Consider the following 22,911-nt stretch of genomic DNA (forward strand, 5'->3'; position numbering starts at 1 on the left):
TGCTCATTAGGGGGGGCCTGCTTCTCCCTCTCCCTCTGTTGCTCCCCCTGCTTGTTCTTTCTGTCAAATAAATAAAATCTTAAAAAAAAATGCCATCTCACTAGGAATATTTTTATGCCTTTTCTACTTAAATCTAAAACTTGTTACTAAAACTAATAAAAAGATAAGTATCACTCAGCTAATTCTTGATTTTTCAAGTCCATCTAAAAATACAGCATACTGGATGGCATTTAACGGAGAGGGCGCCACCCCACCTCCTGCCCCCGAAAAAAAGCCTGTACTTGTGTTCCAGGGTCAAGATCACAAAAGCCAGTGCTGCAGGAAGCTACCCTGACAATACCATGGTATTTGAAGAAACTTTAGCAAAATGAACACTTATCTCTGGAATACTCACAAGTGAGTAGAAGGAGATACTTTTGAAGAAGCAACACACTTCATTTTAACACTAGAGCTCAGTGGTTTGGAGGCTCCTTTCTCAGTCTCTTCATGGCCACCTTGATCAGCTACATACCGCCATGTTCTTGACTGGAGTCACAAATCACTTCCCTACTAAGTCTCAGGGCTGATGACAGCTCCAACACTGACAGTGTAAGAGTGTGTGTGTGTGTGTGTGTCTTTCAAGGTGAGCACTGTGGAAGGAGGATAAAATATAAAGACTAAAGAAGGCAGTTCTGCTCATTTTATCAAAATCTATCGAAAGCATCCCAATCTCAAGATGGAAAATGGGTCTTATTGTCTCAATATGCTACAGAGGTCATAAATAGATATACACTGATAAAATAATCTTTTGATAGTTCACTGAAATTTACTCTAACATATATTCCACTTCCTAGCAGAAAGTCTCTCACTAATTTAAATCTGAAAACCTAGAAAGATGCTCTAATTACTTCATAATAAAAATTAATTCCTTGAAATTCATTGCCCTGGGTTTCTAAATGCCTTAGACTTTCAAAGTACTTTTAGATCCATTACCATGTTAAAAGGCACTGATGCCACAAATACCAATCTACATTTGGTTTTGGAAAAAGATTTCCGTGTACATATTTTGTCCAAATATTACTATTTGTTTCATGAAAGTCAGGACTAAGACTTTAGTAGAGTGTAAATTTTAAGCCAATGAATAAACAGTTGGCTTGAAAAAATATTAAATTGACATGCAAAGCATTTGTTGCTTTGCCAGATACTAAAAATAAAAGCAACTTCTGCCAACATGGAAAAACTTGAATTGTTTCAGTTGCTTCTGAATCTGACTACTGGGTTTCACACTAAGTTAACTTTCCAAAATGAGGTCTAACATAACATTACCTTGTTTCCCCAAAACCTTATCTCATAAAAAAACACATGCAATTGGCATCTTATTTAAATATCAACCTCATATATTTTTTATAGTGTAGCAGGACATAACATTTCTAAAAAAGTGGTATCTTTACCTAGCGAATAGAAATTTGAACATTTTAGAAACTAACCTTCATAGTTTAAGAATTAAACTCCAAACTTGGCTTAGAGTAAACAATAAGCAAGGTTACTAAAATACTGAAAAGAGAACATTTTAGACCAAAGGTAGCAGGGAAATCAGATTTTAAATGTGAAGTTCTAGGCTGTTACAAAGTTCAGATAACATTTTATTCCCATCCTTGGCCTGCCCCTCCCTTAGCCGTGTCTCTAAAAAAATAAATATGCTTAAAATATGGAGTTTGAGATTTATGATCAGCTGCAGAAACCTGTTTAACTACTGATTTACAGTTTTGGCCAAGGTATTTAACTCTGTCATCAGAACTAATTATTGCAAACCTGAGATTATATATTCAAACTCTCCTTTTGGTGAAAGAAATAGAACGTTCTGCTGAAAATCAGAAACATCCTGAGGGCTCCCAACAAGAACGTACTACCAACCTTCCTTCTTAGAACCAGCACTATAAAGCTCAAAATTACTGTTCCTTAGTAAGTTATTTTAGCCTGAAGTACTGAAACAGTAAATCACAGTTACATTAATGCCACACCGACAGCCTGAAACGTATTAATCTCAGTGAACAATAACTGACATTTACATCCCTCGTCTAATTCAGGCATTTGAGCAGTAGTAAATGCACATGCCGAAGCTTCAGGAACTGAAGTTATTACCGATCCAAAAAGAATCCTCATTTTGCTGTGAGCAGATGGAGAAGACAAATGACTACACTTTTTGGGCAACATGGGTGCTCTAAGAATAATGTTCCCATTTTATTGCTTTACTGAGCAAAATGTCTGCTTCAAATTAAAGCTGGTAAAATAAAACCGGTCCTGACGACATGCCAGCCGGGTTCACAGCAGACAACCAGTCCCTTCCTCTCCCCCAATGCCTCCTTTACCCCCACTCCTGCTGCACCATATTTTGGAGCTTTTCACAACCCAGGCCCCCCAAAATTGAAGACTTATGAGATGCGCCCCCCCCCCTCAACAAATGAGTCCGCTGCTACGTTCGATCCCATGGTAATGCCTTCCACGGGCTTAAAATGCTCCCGTCTGTATTAGGGCCCCGGAGAGGGCAGCACGACCGCCAGCACCGGACAGGCTGAAGAAACGCTTCTATAGCTGGACTTCGGGTCATGGGCTCCCAAATCAGCCCCTCAAGAGGCCACTCTGGCAAGGCCTCAGCATGAGAGGAGACGCGAAACATGCCTGCAGGGGTCACTAAGTGCTCAAAGGAAGTAGATACAGGAAAAGAAAAATGAGACAGCGCTTGCAGGGAAATGCCCGTCTGCGAGCCCCGTGCGTGAGAATATCTACACTACGCACCTGAGCCACGATAACACATTTGTTTCAGACAAAACCACCGGATTGCGCAGTGGACACCTTCCCCACGATGGATTTCTACGGAAAAGGTTTCTATACTCTAAATCTGTATTCCCCTATTAGGAGTCTGAAATGAAATGTTGTAGGTAAACACAACAGGGGATATTAAATAATAAAATATAAGATTTTCCAATATTTGGTCTGGACACCTTTTTACCTTTTTATGATGAATTCTGTAAGTAGATACCCAATCTCCTAAAACCTTGCTTTTTCTATACTGGCTCTTCTCACCTAAGTGGAAGCAAGATATGATTTTTGTTCTCTTAAATAGCAACTAGTTATTTACTTATCCCAAAACATAGGAAAAACATTAAATATGTTACCATAAATTAATAAAATTTTGTTACTATTTTAAGTATAAAAGTAACAAAATAATAATAGAGCAATAATCATGACTCATTTTCTAATGTTCCCGAATTTATATTATCAACCCAGAGAAAGTTTATACCAGCCAGCTGGCAAGCCTCTGAGGTTGGCTGAAGGGAGGTGAACTGATGAAAGCAGTGATAAGCAGTTCTTCACCTCTGCTAAGCACTGGGCAGGGAGATGTCAAACCACAAAATACCCAGTCTTATTTGCCAGCTTCTTACATGATTTCTCAAAGCCCCTTCTAGTTACGTCTCTGAAACACACATCTAATGAAAACTACTTCCTACGGCACCAATCCACTTTGTCCTCATTAATTCATTCAACCTTTTAAGAAGTAATGGGGAGGCGCACCTGGGCGGCTCAGTCAGTTAAGCGCCCGACTCTTGATTTCTGCTCAGGTCATGATCTCACGGTCCTGGGAACAAGACCCATGTCAGGCTCCATGCTCAGCACGGAGACTGCTTGGCATATCTCTCCCTCTCCCTCTGCTCTTCCCCTAGGTCACGCTTTCTCTCTCACTCTCACATAAATAAAATCTTAAAAAAAAAAAAAAAAAGGAGAAATGGGGAAGAGGAGTAAAAACAATCAAACTATGTTCTTGGAAGGTTTTAAGTTATATCGCCCAGAGTTGTAACTGTCTAGTACAATTACACATCTTCTCTTCTAAGAACCATCTCATAATTTAAGGAATGATAAGATTGAGAGAGAGATTTAGGAAGACATTGCCAGGCAGAGCTGAATTTAAATCATCATCCAAATACTACATTCTGACCTTTTTAAAATTACAATACTTTATCTGAAAGTATACAAAAATTAATCAATTGCTTTCATTATTTAACTGTGAAAGATCAATTCTACTGCCTCCAATAAGGAACCAATAATTACTTTTATAACATTAAGATAATTACAGTCATTTGTAATGACAGAATCAATCGAGACTCTCATGTGCTTATGACTAATCCTTTATAAACAAATGCCAATCTTAAAAACACGATTCCAGAATAAGTGCTGTTACACTGGGTACAGATAAGAAAGAACAAGGAGCTCACTGGCTATGCTACAGCGAATGGACGGATGAAAGTAAAATTGATTTTATACTGGAGAGTTCAATAAAAATAAATAAATAAATAAATAAACAAAGTGCTAACTTTTTTCCTGGTGTGTATGTCTAGATTTCTTGTACAAATAACAGAATGTCCCATCTCATTCACTTCAATAGAACGAACACTTTAGGAAAAGACTGAAAATATTTAATAATTAACTCCCAGATTTTCTGCTTATTTTTCCGATTTCTATCAGTTTCCTGACATAGTTAATGTAAGCAGGAAAATCTTTTCAGTAAACTGAGCATTTGAAGACTCAAGTCAAGAAGCAAATGTCTTGAGGAATTCTGTCAAGTTACATATATCCCATGTTGCTCTTTGTTTCCCATCTCTTCTTTGCTTCAAACCTAAAATAAAGAACACAGAAATCTCAATTTATTTTGAAATACTTTCCTAAACATGCTTACTAAGTACCACAGGAAAATAAACTTAAAACATTTTCACATACTCCATCGATGACAAATTAAATATCAAAAAGGATGAAGAAATGCCCCCATATTTATAATATGATAAACACGCAGCAAAGACACAAAGAATAAAATGAGTAACAATCACACACAAACTGGGTTCATACAACGTATTCCAGGATTTCTCTAATTCCTATGAAGTTACTAGTATTACAACTAAAAGTCTTAAACAAACTTACCCCCATGCAAGTTTCTTCTTTTTTCGGGCAACCTGTGAATTTTCAGCGTCCTTTTTGGCTTTTACAAAGTTGTGGCAGGCAACTGCCTTGGCAATTTTTACACCAAGCTACGAATTACAAAGGAGAAAAACAAAAAAAGTGAAAAGAAATATGCTGGCTAATACAAGAATTACAGTCATACAAATACTTGAGAACTCGTGGGCATGAAAGCCGTAGCTACAAATTAGAAATTCTTGCGCTCAGGCCCCCTTGAAGAAGCAAAGTAAACAAATGCACAGATGCGGCCCACATTTCCCTGACCTTCCACAGACCCTATACCCTAGTTGTACCAGTCTCCTGGATGGAAATCCTTCCCAAACCAAGGGCCCTCGAGGGTCCACAAGGATATGATGAAGATCTTCAAGCTATCCCAGCATTTCAGTAGGCCAAACAGGAATTTACCCCTGATAAGGCTGCGCAGACTGACAGAGACATCAAGTTTCTTTGCTCTGGGCTAGAATTATAGCAACTCAGTATAGTCACATCAGTTATCTCATGCTGATCAGAAGCTCTGATTGGCAGTCATAGATGTGATTAATAAAACATGGGAAAGCTAATTACTGCTTCATAAATGCACTTTGTATGATGGGCGACAGCTTTTAATTCACTGACAGAAAACAGAATATAGAGGGTGCTAAGAGGAGAGAAGGCTGGGCATGAGGACCACAGTACCTAAGTGTTCCCTCTGCGGGCCCCTCCGTTCCTGCTTGGCCTGACACCCATCTGCCCCAGTCCTGTAAGGTCCGATCAAAACAAAGCCTCCTTTCTACCCACCCCCCTTCCCCTGAAGTCTTCTCTAAGTCAACCTAAAACAGTCTCTGTTTCTGTACTTCTCCAGCCCTTCAGTCTCTATGCTATAACCTACAGTTCGCATATTCTGCTCTCCACAGCTCCCTGGCTGCCAAACTGTTCTTCAGCAGGTATCTCCAGGACAAGCAGGGTGATCTAGTCTTAGTGGCTCTGATTTTCAAAATGCCTGCCCACATGGACAGCTCAAAAATATCTGCTAAGAACCCAGCTTGAACAACAAAGGCTAAAAGTCTCCTTCTGATGTTTCTTTCCCTTTCTATCCCTGGACTCACCCTAATGCACATGAGTGGGCAAAAGACATGGAAGAGAAGAAAGAAGCCACTGTCAGGTCAATGTGGTAAAGCCCGAGTTTCAGGGATCTGCTGGCCAACAGTGCAGCATCGTGGGCCAGTTAAGAGCACATGCACGAGAAGCCAACTTAGGGAAGTGACACTTCTTTCAGCTTATTCTGGAGAACAGTTTCCTTTAGGACGAAACAAACAAGCAGGGATCAAGCAATGCTGGGGGTTTCTGAAGCACAGCACACACTAATTTCATTTTCTAGTCCCGGTAAGAATATACGTAAAGAATGGAATCAAACCGGAGTGCAGAACTGGTCAACAGCAACAGGAAAGCCACTGACGAGAGAAGGATCAAGTGTGCCTTAGGAGAGCACTTGAGAAGGCAGACTAACCTCAGAGTCCCCAAATTCACACCAATATGATCAGCACCACTACCTTCATCATGTTTTTTCACAGGATAAGGTTCACTCAACAAATACCATGAGGGCACAAAGGCACTGTCAGGCCAGGCGCTGTTCTAGGCGCTAGAGGCACAGCACGGGGCCAAACCACGCTCATCTTCGCACTGGGGCTAGGCAGAAGGGGTTTCAATGACATTAACTGTTTGACAGTTTCAATACTGGCCTCCTTCCCTTGGTTGTCTTTTTGTTCCCAGGTCTTCATTACAGAAAAAGTTCAGATAAGTCAACTAAGAAAAGGCTAAGAATCAAAGAGCTAGAGCATCACCATCTAAGGAGAAAATGCAACTGGAAAGACGCTGTGGCTGACTTATCATTAAGATGAATTCCGCTAAAAAACTATTCATCTGTCAGAAACATCAAGATCAGGTCAGCGCCTGTCAGGTTAGGCTGGCCAAAACTGTGCTTCTCCGACAAATCCCCAAATCCCGCTGGCTGAACTGTGATTTCTCATCTCACTTCTAGTCAGCAGTGGCATGGCTGGGCTCTCCTCCATCCTGTGGCACCAGCATCTCAACGGGTCACTTTCAAGTTTGCTGCAGCAGAGGGAGAGACGGCTGGGGGGGGTCTCACACTGGCTCTTATATGCTTTAGTCCAGAAGTGACGCACATCGTTTCTGCCTGGAGTCCTCTGGTCACAACTGTTCACACAGTCACACCTAAAGCAAGGCGGCTGGGAACGTGGGGAACCGTAGGCTCCCAGAGGAGCATGAGATGTACCTAAGAAACCGTGTACTGTCACAAAACGCGGCTTGCTACCTGTGTTAAGATGTGTGCCATGTCTCTCCACATTCCTGTAGGGTATTTAGTATCTTCCCCGCCCCTCACCCTTCAAAAGGTAAAATGTAGAACTCTGTGTTTTTCTATTTAGCTATATTCCTATGTATTATGTATCAAATGCAAATTTGATATATGATATAGTTTTGCCAAGTCTACCTCCCAACAAAAGTCCCACTTGGCGAGTTTATCTCACATTTAAATTGAGCCTATACTTGGAGGATAAAACAAAAATGGTCTGAACCATCTCTGCCATGTACCATTAAGCACGTGAAAACATTATTTTCTAAAACTGTTGTACATTAAGATGTAGCTTACATTTTTAACTTACTGAAATTTCCTGACATGGGTTTTCTGGATTGGGGATCGATAAGCCAAAGAGTACCTCAATGTGTCTGATTTAAATGGGACTCATCATCTCAACATGGTCACATCCCCTAAGAGAGTTAAAGCTTTTAGTTTTCTGGCAATGTTAAGGCCAAGCCAGCACAATCAGCATCACAGGAAGGATTTAGAGCATACATTCCATAAGACATAGTATAAATTTATTAAAAAAAAATTCATTAAAATGTATAAAACACATATTAACACGAGAGGGCTCCATCATTTCTGTGGACTAAGTAAATATAATAAATGGCTAGGTATATAGGTAATACTTTCAAACAGACCTGTTCGTATAAAAGGTATATTTTCCAACTGTATTTTGCCCTGGGTTAGGTTAAATGGAATGTTCTTCAACTGATAAACAATCAATAAGCCTGGTCTATGTATTTTACAGAAAGAATCTTTTTAGCTTGTAATGATGATGAAAAGTCGTATCAATTTTGTGTCCTTCACATGCTTAAAATGTGTTTCACTTATTCCTGTGAAGAAAGAAAAAAGAACAGAAATATTTGGAAATATGAAAGGATAATAAGATCTTCTATGGAAGAGACAGTTGAGAAGAAACTTGTTTTCCCAGGCAAGATGCCTTAACTCAAGTTCCCGAAGATAAAAGAATATCGTGCTATGTTCCAGTATTACAAATAATATAGGCCAACAAGAATCCCCCTTTCACTTCTGTAAAAAGAAAAATGTATCTTCATGCCCAAAGTAAACATCACAAAAGCTTGGTCAACGGTTTTCATATTAAAAACAACAACAACAACAACAAAAAACGTTTCGGGTCATCAGATAACTATAGCAACACAATGTGGAAAGAAAACATTTAAAATGAATAAAAATATATACGGAATTTCTTGTATGTGTAGCCAAAGTATCAGCATTTTCCATATAGAACATCCAATATTTTGCTGCATTTTAATTAAGGTGTCTAAACATTATCACAAAGAACCGCAAATTGGTCAGAGCAAGCGGTAAGGAAAATTAAGCTCTAAAGGCTTTTTATCACCATATTTCAGGAACCAAGGGTGTAAAATGTTCTAATTTGGGATATATTAAAAGCCATAAAAGGTCTTTCAAAAAGATTAATGGTACTTTGCTTGGATTTAAGATAAGGGCTTTAGCTGGTTGGAAAAGCAGGGCCCTGGCTGGACCCTTGGGGCATTCATCTTTACAGCCACTTGGAAGATTTGTAAAAGCGTCTGCATAACCTCAAGCAAATGCGCAGCGACATTTTTTTAATTCCTTTCAATTTTATAGGTTTAGCATGTGTAAATCATATTGGGTTGTAAAATAGATATAATGGCGCATCTTGTAACATAGTAGAGATTTTTAAAAGACAAACTTTCAAAATAAAGTTGGTTTTCCTTGCTAAACCTGTACCATTCTAAAGTTCGCTGATAATCATCTGAAGCATCTGATTCAAACAGCTTAATCTAGCATAACTGTGTAAACTTCTTATCCATTTCATAAAATATTTTACTCATCTCAAAATTACTAGCTTGTAACAGATTTATGAAGTTTTCTTCCCTTTTGAACACTTTCAAGGCACTTATTTAAAAATACCAATTATCATACTTTAACTTTTTATGGAATAATAGGTCTCTATGAAAAATATTTATGCCATTCTCTTTTGTTCTTTAATTAAATGAAAACAGATGTTTTCTGAAGTAAAGCGGAACCATTACTGGAGTACTTAAAGTGTTAAGGTCTTTAATTTTTATATCAGTTTGGTCGACAATTCCTGATTGTCTTTACTCAAGCTCAACATTAATGTCAAGCAAGTTACCTAGGAGACGAAAGAGATCAAAGAGACAAAAACCCCTCCAATGTCTGATTAATCAAGCCTGCAAACAGCTTATTTCTTTTAGCCTGCATGCAAGTATGAAAATGAGATTCTGGGAGCCGAACATTGTGCAGATTTGTTCATTCTTATCAGAACAAAGCCAGCGGCAGCTTATTTCATGGATCATTGGCACTGTCATCGGTGCTACACAGAACGGGTGACAGCTCCTCATTTTGAGGCTTGAACAAAATTAGCAAAAAGTCGGCACAAATTAGCCTCTCATCTTTTTGGTAATATGACATTCTTCATTTACTTTTTATCCAATTTTTAATTTTTTCCTTGTCAGCTATCCCTTTCTAGTGTCTCTTGCATGGCATCATAAAATGCCTTCGTAAAAACAAGCAAAGAAATAGCCAAAGTTGAAATAACATGGAAAGTTCAAAAAGCAAATAAGAAAAAGCTCTTCCAATGACTGATGATGCTTTGTGTTTTTTAGAACTTTCAAAACTCTGCACATATTAGCAATATGGCAAAGAGCTCAGAACACCACGCAGTTAAGGAGTTTTATGAAATCCGTAGTATATTTCAGTAAAGAATATGATGTGGCTCATGTGTTTCACTCAAACTACACTGTGACGTGGTGATGCGCTGGGACTGGGACCGCCATGGTCACACCTGAGACGCCCAAGCTGTGCCGACTGCAAACAAGCCACGCTCCCTCCAGTCAACTTCTACACCAAGTCGTTTTGTTACAGAAACAGACTAATTTCATTGTCGTCTTAAAATGTGCACACACAGGTTTACACGTTCGTGTGCTACATATATCTGTGTGTGTGTACAACTGTGCAAACACCTATTACTTATTTTTATACCTCAACTGCCTAGGGGTTAAAAGCCAAGTAGTTTAACACTTCAAAGCATAACCCAACAAATCCTGTTCTTCAAACACATCATAAAGATACTTATATATACCATATCATATACACCATGTGTATGTGTGTGTGTGTGTGTGTACATATATTCACTCATGTGATTCACCCTGCAATTTATAAAAATAATATGTGTTTGGTCCATGAGGTGTAAGGAGATATACTTTGATTACTATACTCAACTCTGATTTCACAGTGAAATAGTTTATATGACACCTGTTTTAATGATGACTATTAAGGCTTCAAATTATATGCAGATTACAGTAATCCAAAGGAGGGCGAAAAGATGTTATGCTGCTGAAATTACTCCTGGATGTAGACATTTATATTCAAGCAACTTATCCCATTCATAAGGGGAAAAAAGCATTAAAAAATTAACCATAAGCTGTTAGATGCTTTACACAGTCCCCATAAGAAAGACAGTTTTTTTTTTAAAGAACTGTAGTACTGTTTTCAGCAATTTCTTTATCTCTGTTCTTCTAAGTAAGAAAGCTTATTAACAAGCTTTGAACTTAAAATCACATTTACAATAATGTGCCATCAACAGTTTTATAAGCTAATTAGAAAAAGATTAATTAATGACTGGCTGCTAATAAAATGGCAATCATGAAGAAAGAAACCAAGGGTGCTAAGCTTCAACTACCACCAATTAAGAGCTAATTACAAACAAATTATATATGTGTTTTGCTGTGGGCTTTAATTTACTAAAATGGTTTTAATTAAAAGAGAAAACATGCTGATTAATTGAACTGCAGAAAAAATCTACAGTATAAACTGTGCTTTGTCTGTCTCTTTAATTAGACTTGTAACATCTGAAATCTTTTCTTAAGGTTTGTTAAAAGCACAGATAAACGTAATTAAAAGAGAGCATAAGGAACACCATTCTAGGTGAGCACCCCATCATACTGCAAAGGTTAAAAGATGACATCCTCAATGCAAGGAGATCTAAGTAGGTACACCTAAAAACCTGAGAAAAACCCATCACTCAGCCCCATTTGTATTTTTCTCATATTAACATGCTCCAACTTCAAGGCTATACACAATTTTTTATGGGAATGAATATATCTTTAAACTCAGTGTAAAGGAATTCAAATAGCTAGACCTTCCCTTACCTGGACAGGCACAGCTTATTTCCCATACACTCTGCTAACTGTTCATCTATATGAAATTACTGAAATGCCTTCTAAGAACTAAGAACAAGGTTTCAAAGAATTAAAATCACCATTTAAAAGCCCCCCGGCCTACGCTCAGACGACACAATGATACACAGAAGAATATATAAATTAAAAAACCACCGAGAGATGACCAAAGTTAATGAAAGTAAGTCAGTTCTAGATGATTCTTAACAGACACACAGTCCCCCACAGCAGAGAAGGCCCAACTTCCCCAGGTGGCTGAGCACGCTGCTGCCAGCAGAACGCCGCTCAGTGAGGGCTTTTCTCTCCCCAGTGTCCTGATTCCTTTCCGCTGCGAATCAGTGAAATACACCACAAAGAAAATGGTCCTAAACTCTCCTAACTGGAAAGAGAAACAAACAAACAAAACAACAAAGAAAAAGTAAGGGACAGAAGGCAGAGCAGTAACATTTCAAAGACAGACATAAAAATATTTTGCAGGCATTAGATGAATTTTATGGAATAATGTATTCTTCACCCACAGCTCCTGGTACTAAAAACAAAAATAATATCCTTTCTATAAAAATGAAATGTTGAGATGGATATTTTGGAGTCTCTATATATCTGATCTATTTATCTAATATATATATAATATTTAACGCATTTTACTTTGTATACCCAATCTTCAGTGGCAAGAGATTGCAATAATTAAGAAAACAGAAAGTACCTGCCATCCTTCTTAGAGTCACACGTTCCAATGATAAATTCTTATAATAGCTAATTGGAATATACATTCAGTTTCACATCTGTATGAACTGTTTTACCTTTGGAAACATGGTTGTTAAGGTATTTCTACCCAAAAAAAGTATTCACGAAAATGTAAAGAAAATAATTTTGCTCTCTAGATTATAGAATAAAAGAGCTCAGAATGACAAGATTTGCTTCGTTGTAATATGTCTTTCAATTCAGCTTTTTTTTTTTTGGTATATAATGCAAACATATTAGAGCTTTGAAAATAGCACTGACGAAAAGTAACTTTAAACTTACCAAGTTTGACAGAATCTCTATTTCAAAAATTTAAACATCTCAATTCTGAACCCCACACATGATAATGTTCCAGGTACCCTGACAGGTAAATCTGCCAAAATTGTATTATCTGGGGAGGGTGAGGTGACTCAAGCTCTTATTCCATTAGGACAGCACCGCATGTACATCAACATAAAACTAAAACCCAAAATGAAAAGAGTGAATTGCAGCCAGAGTCCTCTCAGAGAAACTAAAGCTGAACAATGCAGTGCACTGGAAGATTCTGAACGCGAGAGCAAGTGCGGGAGCACTCACAGCACTTCTGAGAAAGGACCACTTCTTAGATGTGAACCTAAAATGCAGCAACCACCTCCTCCAAAGTATATCTGCCCCTCTTCAATGAGAACGCCTCCAGATTTTTTAGGAAACTGCTCTAGAAACAGAGCTACAAATTAATAATCTCCCCAAATTAGAGGGCGTTTCATTTATTTAACAGGAAAGAACACAACTCAATTAACTCAAACATTAGTGTTTTTTTTTTTAAAGGCCATTCCCACCTTTGTTATTTAAATATTAACAAACTATCCATATTTCAACATTATTAACTTTACCTATGTTTCGGAATCAAAGAAGTTAAGTCGTCTTATTTAATTTCACAAAACTAAAAATTATTTCTCAGTTTAATTCATACTGCCAATGTAATGAATGCTCTTTCTAGGTTACACAAAATAATTATCATGTTACAACACGAAGCACTGTGTTTTCAAAGAATTAAGTTTAGGTGGTGCTGCCAAAGACCATCCTGTTGGAGTCATTTACAGAAAAAGTAATCTTTAAGGACATTAAGCTATATAAAGTTCAAACAAAATTCACAGGCAACCTCTCTTTCCCATTCATTTCTATTCTGACACTCTATAGTTATAAATGAAATCAACCTGAGCAATATATCTAGTTAATGTAGATGTGATTCATTCCATGGTAAAAACTCACTGCTGCCAAACCAAGGGGGTTTCCTTTATCTCCGGTGGGCTAACGTGAAGATGCCTAGAGAAAAATTCTCTTTCCAAAATGTGACATTCAACCTAAGTGTTGCCTACTTAATTAAATCTAGGCTTTAGCGCTTAATTTTAAAATATGTGTTTCTACTGACTTCTATAAATTGGTATAATCTGGATAATGTGTCAGAAAAGACCAGTACCAGAGGCTGGAATTTTTAAGGATCACTATCAATGAATGGAATGTACTTCCAATTCAGGCCTAAGGTTAACAATCCACAAATATGTTCAGATACTCTGTGTGTATGTAAAGCTGATATATTTTTTTAAAAACAACTTTTTTTTTTAACTAGGTTCAGTTTCATCAATATGACACAAACCCAAGTATATTTTCCCACTATCTCTCCTCCAACATTGTTGGCGACAAAGAAGTATTTAATCAACAGGAGGGACAGTCCCAAGGCAACTACGTTACTACATGGCAAAAACCAAAGATGTTAGCAGAATCTAGGCTTCAAACATGTGAACTTGAGCTGTCCCCTCAAACCAGAAAATATATATCCTTGATGTGATCGTTAATTTAAGGGAATGTGATTCTGGAAAAACAGGCACTTGTTATGCCACAATGATAGTGCATGGACAAACGGCACACCGTTGTTTTTGTTTTTGTTTTTTGAGGAACTATTTCAAGGCCCATTCGCAGGCATGGTTCTAATTTTGGCTTCGTTTTTTTTTTTTTCCAATACTGGTGCTGCCCTATTGGTTTCACAGGCTTATAAATGTTAAACATCAAAAATTAGTTTCACTTATTATGGTTGGAAAAGGCTTTAAGAACTCTGGGATCTGTGCCTCTGAGCAAAGGCTTTATCAGCAGGTCCCAGTCACTGCTTCTTGAAAAAAGAAAACGGAACTGATTAAAAACCAATATACCTGATTTCCAAAAGGACACCTACCATGGTATACAGTTAATTCATAAAGGGTTTCTGCCCCAAACTCAACATTTACTTCTCAAAATCCCATCTCTCATATCCATGGTGACTGGCACCAAGGGGATAAATACGAAAAATTAAATCTCAAACTAAACTATTTATTCAAGAATTCCATCTTGATTACTTTATTCTTCACGGGTGTTTTAATGAACACAGCATCAGTATCTTTCCAACGTCTGTGCCTGAACAGCAAACACTTTCCGGATGTTTTGTCATTTATACGAGGAAAAGAATAGAAGACATTTTCTTTTTCTTTTAATCAGAATTCCTTAACCCCACGCTAAGTACGTTTAATTTATTTACTAGAATCAGGCATTATATTTGTATGGAAGTTAAAAAAAAAAAACACCACTTGAAAAAAATGTTTACTATCCCTGCCAAGTGATGAAAATATCCTTTATTTCTGAAGCAATCTCATTTATCATAAAGGTAACAGGAAACAACATTCTTAAAATAGAAAATACCTAGTCAGTGCTATGCCATTCACATTTCTACAACAGCAGTATAACGAAACAAAACACAAAAAAAGAAACGTAATATCCTCAAAGAAAACACACATCTCTGAGGCTGGTAAGCAGCTACTTCTGCACATCCTGACACGCAGCTTCCAAAGGCAGGGGATGGAATCTCACGAGTGCTCCCTGACAAAGCAGGTAAGGAGGGAGTTACACGCAACGGCTAGTGAGCACAAGGCCACGGTGAGCCTGTCCCCTCCCAGAGCATCATTTAAAACAACTATATCCAATTCTCAACTGTCCAGGTTTTACTGCAAGACTTAACATATACATTAAAGATTATATAATCCGATAGCTCATTTAAGACAAATTTTAGGTCTGGTTTGCCAGGTAAAGACAAAAAGTACAATCAAATAATGTTTTAAAAATCTAGTTTGGCAACCACAATAATAACTGTCCCAAACAGGATAAGAATCAGCAGTAGATGCTAAAACTAGTGGCTAATGTATGACAGAATATTTACATAGTCTCAAATTATCTCCCATCTCTCCACGAGATACTTATTAATTACATATGGGAAAACAGGAACCATATGATAATGTGGAGAAACCTGGGGACGCCACCTTAACCAAAAACTCAAAGTAACATCATCAATAAATGGGACAAACAGAAATCATGTGTCTCCTGATATCTTGCATTGAGAAGGACACAGCATCGTTTCCGCAATATTCCTACCAAAAATGCATGAGGAAATAGCAGACAAACCAAAATTGAAGGGCATCCTACAAAATAACTAGCCTCTACTCCTCAAAAATGCTAACATCTTGAGAAATACAGACAGACTGAGGAACTTTCCAGATTCAAGAAGAATAAAGAGACATGAAAACAAAATGCAATGTCCTAGACCAGGAAAAAGAAACTATTCTTTCTGCTATAAAGGAAATCAGTGAGACATTTGGCAAATCTAAATTATATTCTAATCTATAAATTAGAATGGCAAAGTGAATGTTAAATGTTAACATCCTGGGTATCTAGGTGAAGGTAAACAGAAAATCTTTTCGCAAACCTTGCAACTTTCTGAAAGTCTAAAATTATCTCAAAATATAACTTTTTTTTTTTAAATAGAATGTATGCAACTCTTAAAATTTCAGCATTACTAACTTTACCTAGAAAAACACAGAGACTGCAGTGAAATAAATGCTTCTCTCTGAATTCCCCTTGCCTCAGATAGAAGTGCTAATCAACAGGAAAAGACAAAAACAGCCAGCCACGGACGGGTCATGTGGAGCCCACATTTTAATGCTGCAGACTAGGCCTTGCCTTATTCTTTCTTGTTACTAAGCCAAGATCTGAGAACACTTACTGACCCGGAGCCTCTGGCTGAGTCACAGTCACCTTGTTATTTGGTAGAGATCACATAATACACAACTCTCGGGTCTTCCAAAAGGAAGAATGGACAAACAATGACATAGGGACATCAGTTTGTTGAGTCCTATAACCCTTGAGGGAGAGGTTAAGACAAAGAAGTCTACAGTGTTTCTGAAAACAATCAGGAAGCCAAATCCTAAGGCCCTGCTGCTTTTATCATGCTTCCACCCTTAGCTTTACTGGAACTATGCAGTCATCTCAGAGATCAGCCACATGCTGACGGTATAGCATCTGCCGCACAGCCAACAGTCACACATACCCACAATTTTTAAAGGGATTCAAGAGACAACTGCTCAAACATGTGGCACAACATGGACCTAAGTGGTGCATTTAAGGACCGGTTCTCCAGGAAGTTTTGCTTCTGACACAAATGAGGTGGATATTCAGTGAAAGCTGCCAAAGCTTCTACACCTACCTGTTGAGGCGTGACTAGGACTAGTGGTTGGTGTTGCTGCCCTATGCGCCTTTCAGATTCTGAAAGCCCACTTGCGCTGCGTTAGCCACTACCTCCATCATACGTCCTACTGTGCCCACTCCTCTTCATCCTTGCAGCCCTATCTACTGTACCCACTGGACTCTCTTCCAGCTACAAAGCACGTCGCTCCCCACCCTTCTCTGCCATTTCAGGGTCAAGTCCCCAAAATTTGAAGATGAGAGATACTGATATAATTTGCTATATTGTGTATACTTGCAGACTACCCAAGAAACTTAACCACTACCTCTAACAACAGTTCTATGGAAAAGTAAGTTCCAGGTACCAAAATACCAACAAACATTAAGTGCTCTACTACTGAACAGAATTTTAAAGATGGTCTTTAACACAAAGCTGATTTGTGCCAGGTACATACCAAGCTAAAGAAGCCACTCTAATAATGGCCAACTGACACCTAAATCCTATCGACATACTATCAAATTCATTTTATTAAAATGTAATAGTGGGTGTGTGGGTGGCACAGTCATTAAGTGTCCAACTCACTTCTGGCTCAGGTCATGATCTTAGGATCATGAGATCAAGCCCCCCGTGGGGCTCTGCATAGAGTCTGCTTAAGATTCTCTCTCCCTCTCCCTCTGCCCCCCCACCCCATGCTTGCACACCCATGTGCATGCTCTCTCTTTCACGCGCACACGTGCACTAAAATGAATAAGTATTTAAAAAAATGTTAACGCCTAAATCATTCTATTTGAAAAGAGTGATACAATGCTATTATAGCCAATGAATGTTATAATCAATAAAATCAAAACATGGCCACTTTAAAGATGAAAGAGAGCAAATGTCAAACTTAAAGTACAAGAAATACTGTAAGCTGGGAAGGGAAGAATGAATCTTACAAGAAAAAAGTAAACAATTTTTTTTTAAAATGTCACTTTTTGAAAGACCCCCTAACTTCTGTGTATGCTGCTTCTTGCCTAAGTCCCAAACTCAAGCTCCAAGCTTCGTAATTGCCTGTAGATTAGCCATTTAATAAATAAGCACACATACACCAACACATTACACACGGAAGTATTTACTGCAGCAACTGGTCTTAAAGGCTAGTGGGGAATAAAGGTAACTTCTGAATCCCAAAGCCTCACTCTGGACTTGTTTATTTCCCTACATAAAAACATACAACTCCCAAGATACTTACAGCCAGCACCCAAAAATAGGAAACAAACCAACAAACAGCACTCAACAGTGGATTTTTTTGTCATCAGCAGATGGAAGAGCAAAATGGTGCTTGCACAGAAGAATTTACTGAAATAGTTAAGTTTGTCACTAGTCTCAGTTTAAAACAAATGCGCACCTGCAGGTGAGTAAGAAAGAATAGAGCACGCGGCCAGTCGTTTGCATAGACGGTGTTCTCCATGTAATTAGACCCCAGGGAGTTTAGATTAAGAGTAAGGCGGAGAACATAGGGATACACTAAAAAAGAAAGGTATGGTAGAACTTTTTCCCTAAAAAGGACAAAAAAAAAAAAATCACAAAACACAGTAACAACAACACAACATATGCCGATATGACCTCTCTACTCCATGTGTGACTTCGCCTACTGACATCAGGCAGCAATTGGAGAAATAGCACCCCCAAAAGGTGCAAGTCAAAATCTTCTGGAAGCCTTGTGTACTTGGAAAAAGAATATTCAATATATCTATTAGTTTTATATTCTAGACTATAAGTTTTTAAAAGCTGAAAATTATTTAGGGCTGAGGGAAAAGTTTAGAATATGCAGTAAGAAAGCATCTGGGAAAGCGAGGGCGAGGAAAACCTTGAGATGTGACATTAGAACACAGCTGCCTTCAGGGAGAGTTAAACCGAATTAAAGATGCAAATGGAAAAAGAAAGCTAGTCTTTTAATCATAACTGGCAAAAAACTCTCTGAACTAGGTGAAATCTAGGGTTGAATATCAATCATGAATTATTTCCACCATAAGTTTTAGACCAGAATAATTTAAAAACATTAAAGACAAAAATAAAACCCAGCACTTCAAAATAAATGGCAGCATGAGAGGGAAGGAAATGGACAGAAAGGAAAATCTCAGATCAAATATTTGAGGGGCGCCTGGGTGGCTCAGTCGGTTAAGCATTCGACTTGATCTCAGCTCAGGTCTCGATCTCAGGGTCGTGAGGTTCAAGCCCCAGACTGGGCTCCACACTGGGCGTGGAGCCAACTTAAAAAACAAACAAACAAACAAACAACAAAGCTAAGATCGAATATTTGAATACCAAACTTAACACATGGTCACAAAAAGAATGTACATTCATTTTAGAAAATTTGGAATTACTACAGTTGACTCACCTCTCGAGTAGCTAGCTGGTTGCTGAGTTCCTCAGCCTTCTCGATGTTCCACTCTTCCACAGCCTGGTCTATGCTCTTTTCCAGGCCTGACTAGAAAGCAAAGAAACCTAAAGCTTAAAAGCAGGAAAAGAGGCAAACATTTGCTGGCAAAGACCATATCACACCAAACATGTTACACACTTAGATTATTTAATTTTCACGATGACCCCTGTGGTAGTTGGTACCACTCTCATTTACCGATGAGAAGGCCTCGCAGAAATATCAAATGGCTTATTCAAGGCCAGATAACTTCTTGAACTAAGAAAAAGGAGATGCCAATACAGACTTTTGTGACTTCAAGGACTACGCTTTCCCTTAATAACAATATAATGTTAATGATAAAAATAGTTAAAATGACGGCATGCTTATTATGCAGTAGACCCTGACTTACTACTATAAGAAAGCTCATTTATCCTAACAACTTCAAAAATACTGTTATCCTGTTTTTGAACATGAGGAATCCAAGGCCTCAGACTCGTGTGGCCAAGGTCAGTCTGTAAGTGTTAAGGCCATCACATGAATCTGGGTTTGCCCAGAGCCTGTGCTCTCAACCACCATTTTCCTCTGCCTCTTTTCTCTACTGCCCCTTCCTGTAGCTTTAGGCCCTCCTCCAACAGCCCCTCTAGTCTTAGATGACGGGTATTAAGTTGGATATTAAATATGGGAAGAATGTTACGTAAGAGAACAAATTTTATTTTCCTATGGAAATGTTTTTATTTACTAGCTGAAGATGCTTCAGGAAATCATAATTAAAATTTTCATACGATTACCAAACAGACGAGGTAGGATTCATCATACATTTATGGAAGACGCTTAGACTTAAATAATTGTTAGCTTGTGGAAAGTTACCACAGAAAATAAAAAAAAAAATGTTTAAATGGTCTAATATATGCTTCTCACAAGAAAATTCTTCCCTAACAATGGCTTAGCCAGTGTGTCCTCCATGTTTTCAGTTCCCAATTTCTCCCTCATCTAGTAAAAGGGAACCCAGGAATGCCTCTGTCAGTGCACTGCTTGATTATACCCATCAACTAAGAGAAATTTTGTTCCTGCACAGCCTCTGTGGAAACAAGACTTAAGAATGCCTATTTACACACACACACACGCACACACACACACCGAAATACTAGTCAGCCATCAAACAGAATGAAATCCTGCCATTTGCGAAGATGTGGTGGAGCCACAGTGTATTATGCTCAGCGAAATCAGTCAGAGAAAGACAAATACCGTATGATTTCGTTCATATGTGGAATTTAAGAAACAAAACACATGGGGAGCATCTGGGTAGTGCAGTCAGTTGAGCACCCAACTCTGGATTTCGGCTCAAGTCATGATCTTGGGGTCTTAGGATCATGCCCCATGGCAGGCTCCTCGCTGGGTAGGGAATCTGCTTGGGATTCTCTCTCATCGGCCCCTGTTCACTCACACCCTTTCTCTCCCTCTCAAGTAAATAAATCTTTAAAAACAAACAGGTGAACATATGGAGGGAGGGGAAAAAGGAAGAGAGAAACAAACCATAAAAGACTCTTAATGATAGAGAACAAACTGAGGGTTGACGGAGGGAGGTTGGTAGAGGATGGGCTAAATGGGTGATGGGTCTTAAGGAGGGCACTTGTTATGATGAGGACTGGATGTTATACGTAAGTGATGAATCACTAAATTCTACTCCTGAAACCAATATTACACTATATGTTAACTAACTACAATTTAAATAAAAATTTGAAGAGAAAAAAAAATGCTCACACATAATCTGCCTAAAAAGATTACGGAACACAGACCGGTAAGGTTATCACTAGTGTCCCTGTTGAGTGAAGAGCATCCCTTCTCACAACTCCTCACCCCACCTAAAGACTTGAAAGGACTACATGCTGATCATCCTTCCACCCAACTGCAGCTTGAGACCATCATTCAACAGACCTTAGTCTCTGATCCTAGGTCATGTGGCTCTCCTGTCCTTTTTCCATTCTGGTCCTGTGATCACCGATCAGTCTCCAGAAATTCTTTTTTGGGAGCACCCGAGTGGCTCAGTTAAGCGTCTGCCTTCAGCTCAGGTCATGATTCCAGGGTCCTGGGATCGAGCCCTGCATCAGGCCCCCCACTCAGTGGAGAGTCTGCTACTCCCTCTCCCGTTGCCCCTCCCCTAGTTTGTGTTTTCTCTCTCACTTGCTCTCTCTCAAATAGATAAATAAAATCTTAAAAAAAAAATCAGAAATTCTTTTTTGTATTTCTGAAGAACTCTTCTCCTCACCATCCGAAAAACATCCTGGACTCACTTTTCCAACATCCCTCATCCTCAGTGACCTCTAACTAATACCCCACCCCAGAGTCCATACTCCAGGCCAGTGACACTCCCAAGTGTGGCCTGTGCACCTGTTCAGGTCCGTGAATGGTAGCAGTCTATGAACTGAGCTTGTGCCAGAATCCAAATCAACTACATGACTATACCCAGCTACAAGACTTTCTCAAACCAGGAAGTAGCTATATTCAGATACAAGCTCTATATCTCTTGTAAGACCAATACTTTGAAAAGGCTTGCTCTGGGCCATGCAATAGACATCACCTGAAGGCTCCAGTTCCAAAGCTTTAGAGTCTGGAATTCTCTCTGAACTCAAGATTCTGTCCTTTGACTTATCCCAAGTTTATAGCCAGTGAACTTGTGTTGTCTTCATTTGTAACCCAGCCCTGGCACCACCATCTGCATTCTCAGTCCTTTAGTCCCTTCCTGGATTCTCCGAACCTCCCTCCCTGGCCTGCCATCCATGGTTAACCTTCTCGCCAAACTCTAAGCCAGGAGCTCTCAAAGCTTAAGTCTGGACCAGCAGCATCAGCACTACCTGGGAACTTGTTAGAAATACAAATCCGCTTAGTCAGAAACCGGGGTCAGTGCCCAGCAATCCACTGATGCTAACCAGGCCAAAGTTTGAGAACCACTGACTTAAAAGCAATACCTTCAACTCCCTCCCACATCTTACCTTGTTTTGGCGATTCCCAACCACTTGTTTCTAGTACTCTAACACCTAGGTGTCCCAGCGGTATCAGAGAAAACCAAGTCACTCAAGTCACCGGCTTGAACTTAAAGCTGTTTTTCAAACTCAGCTGAGTGGGCTCTAAATTCTGCCTTTGAAAGTTCCCACATTCTTCTAAGAAGTTGCCACTTTTCTATGTTTTTCAAATACCCTCAGCACTACCTCCTTTCCAGATTGTAACTCTACCCTCCACTTCATGGGAGGCTGAGGCAAAGCAAGCAGGGAAGAGAAGAACCAAAGATACCGTATGTCCCTTCTACAACCTTCCTCTCATTCAACCTCATAAGGTTTATCTTCACTCAGCCTGCCCCTCTGCCCCTATTGCCTCCAAGGAAGAATCATCTCTTCCTAAAGCTAACTCCACCACCTGTCCTCATCTTACTCCTACCTGCTTATATGTGACCCACAAGCCTGCTCTTTAAATTTCCTCCTCTCGGGGCGCCTGTGTGGCTCAGTCAGTGAAGCGCCCGTCTCTTGGTTTCAGCTCAGGTAGTGATCTGAGGGTCATGAGATGGAGCCCTGCATCCAGCTCCAAGCTCAGTGGGGAATCTGCTGGAGATTCTCTCGCTCCCTCTTCCCATCCCCCTGCTCACACACACTCTCCATTCTCTCTCTCAAATAAATCTCAAATAAGTAAATCTTTAAAAAAATAA

General features: G+C 39.0%; 1 protein-coding gene across 4 annotated transcripts in view; it reads right to left on the reverse strand.

The window, feature by feature from the left end:
* Positions 1 to 4,145: 4,145 nt before the first annotated feature.
* The window catches only part of FAM204A (family with sequence similarity 204 member A), a 32,970-nt gene continuing 14,204 nt past the window's right edge, over positions 4,146 to 22,911 (reverse strand). For 3 of the 4 annotated variants that reach the window (XM_002915406.4, XM_034663341.1, XM_011219968.3), the window contains 3 exons: positions 19,194 to 19,283; positions 4,951 to 5,057; positions 4,146 to 4,651 (listed from right to left, as the gene is read on the reverse strand). In XM_002915406.4, the coding sequence (XP_002915452.3) occupies positions 4,600 to 4,651; positions 4,951 to 5,057; positions 19,194 to 19,283 (249 nt within the window). In that variant the 3' untranslated portion in view covers positions 4,146 to 4,599. The other variant, XM_034663342.1, reaches the window with a different exon arrangement.

Source organism: Ailuropoda melanoleuca, chromosome 6 (genome assembly GCF_002007445.2).
Source record: "Ailuropoda melanoleuca isolate Jingjing chromosome 6, ASM200744v2, whole genome shotgun sequence".
In the NCBI taxonomy this organism is placed as follows: domain Eukaryota; kingdom Metazoa; phylum Chordata; class Mammalia; order Carnivora; family Ursidae; genus Ailuropoda; species Ailuropoda melanoleuca.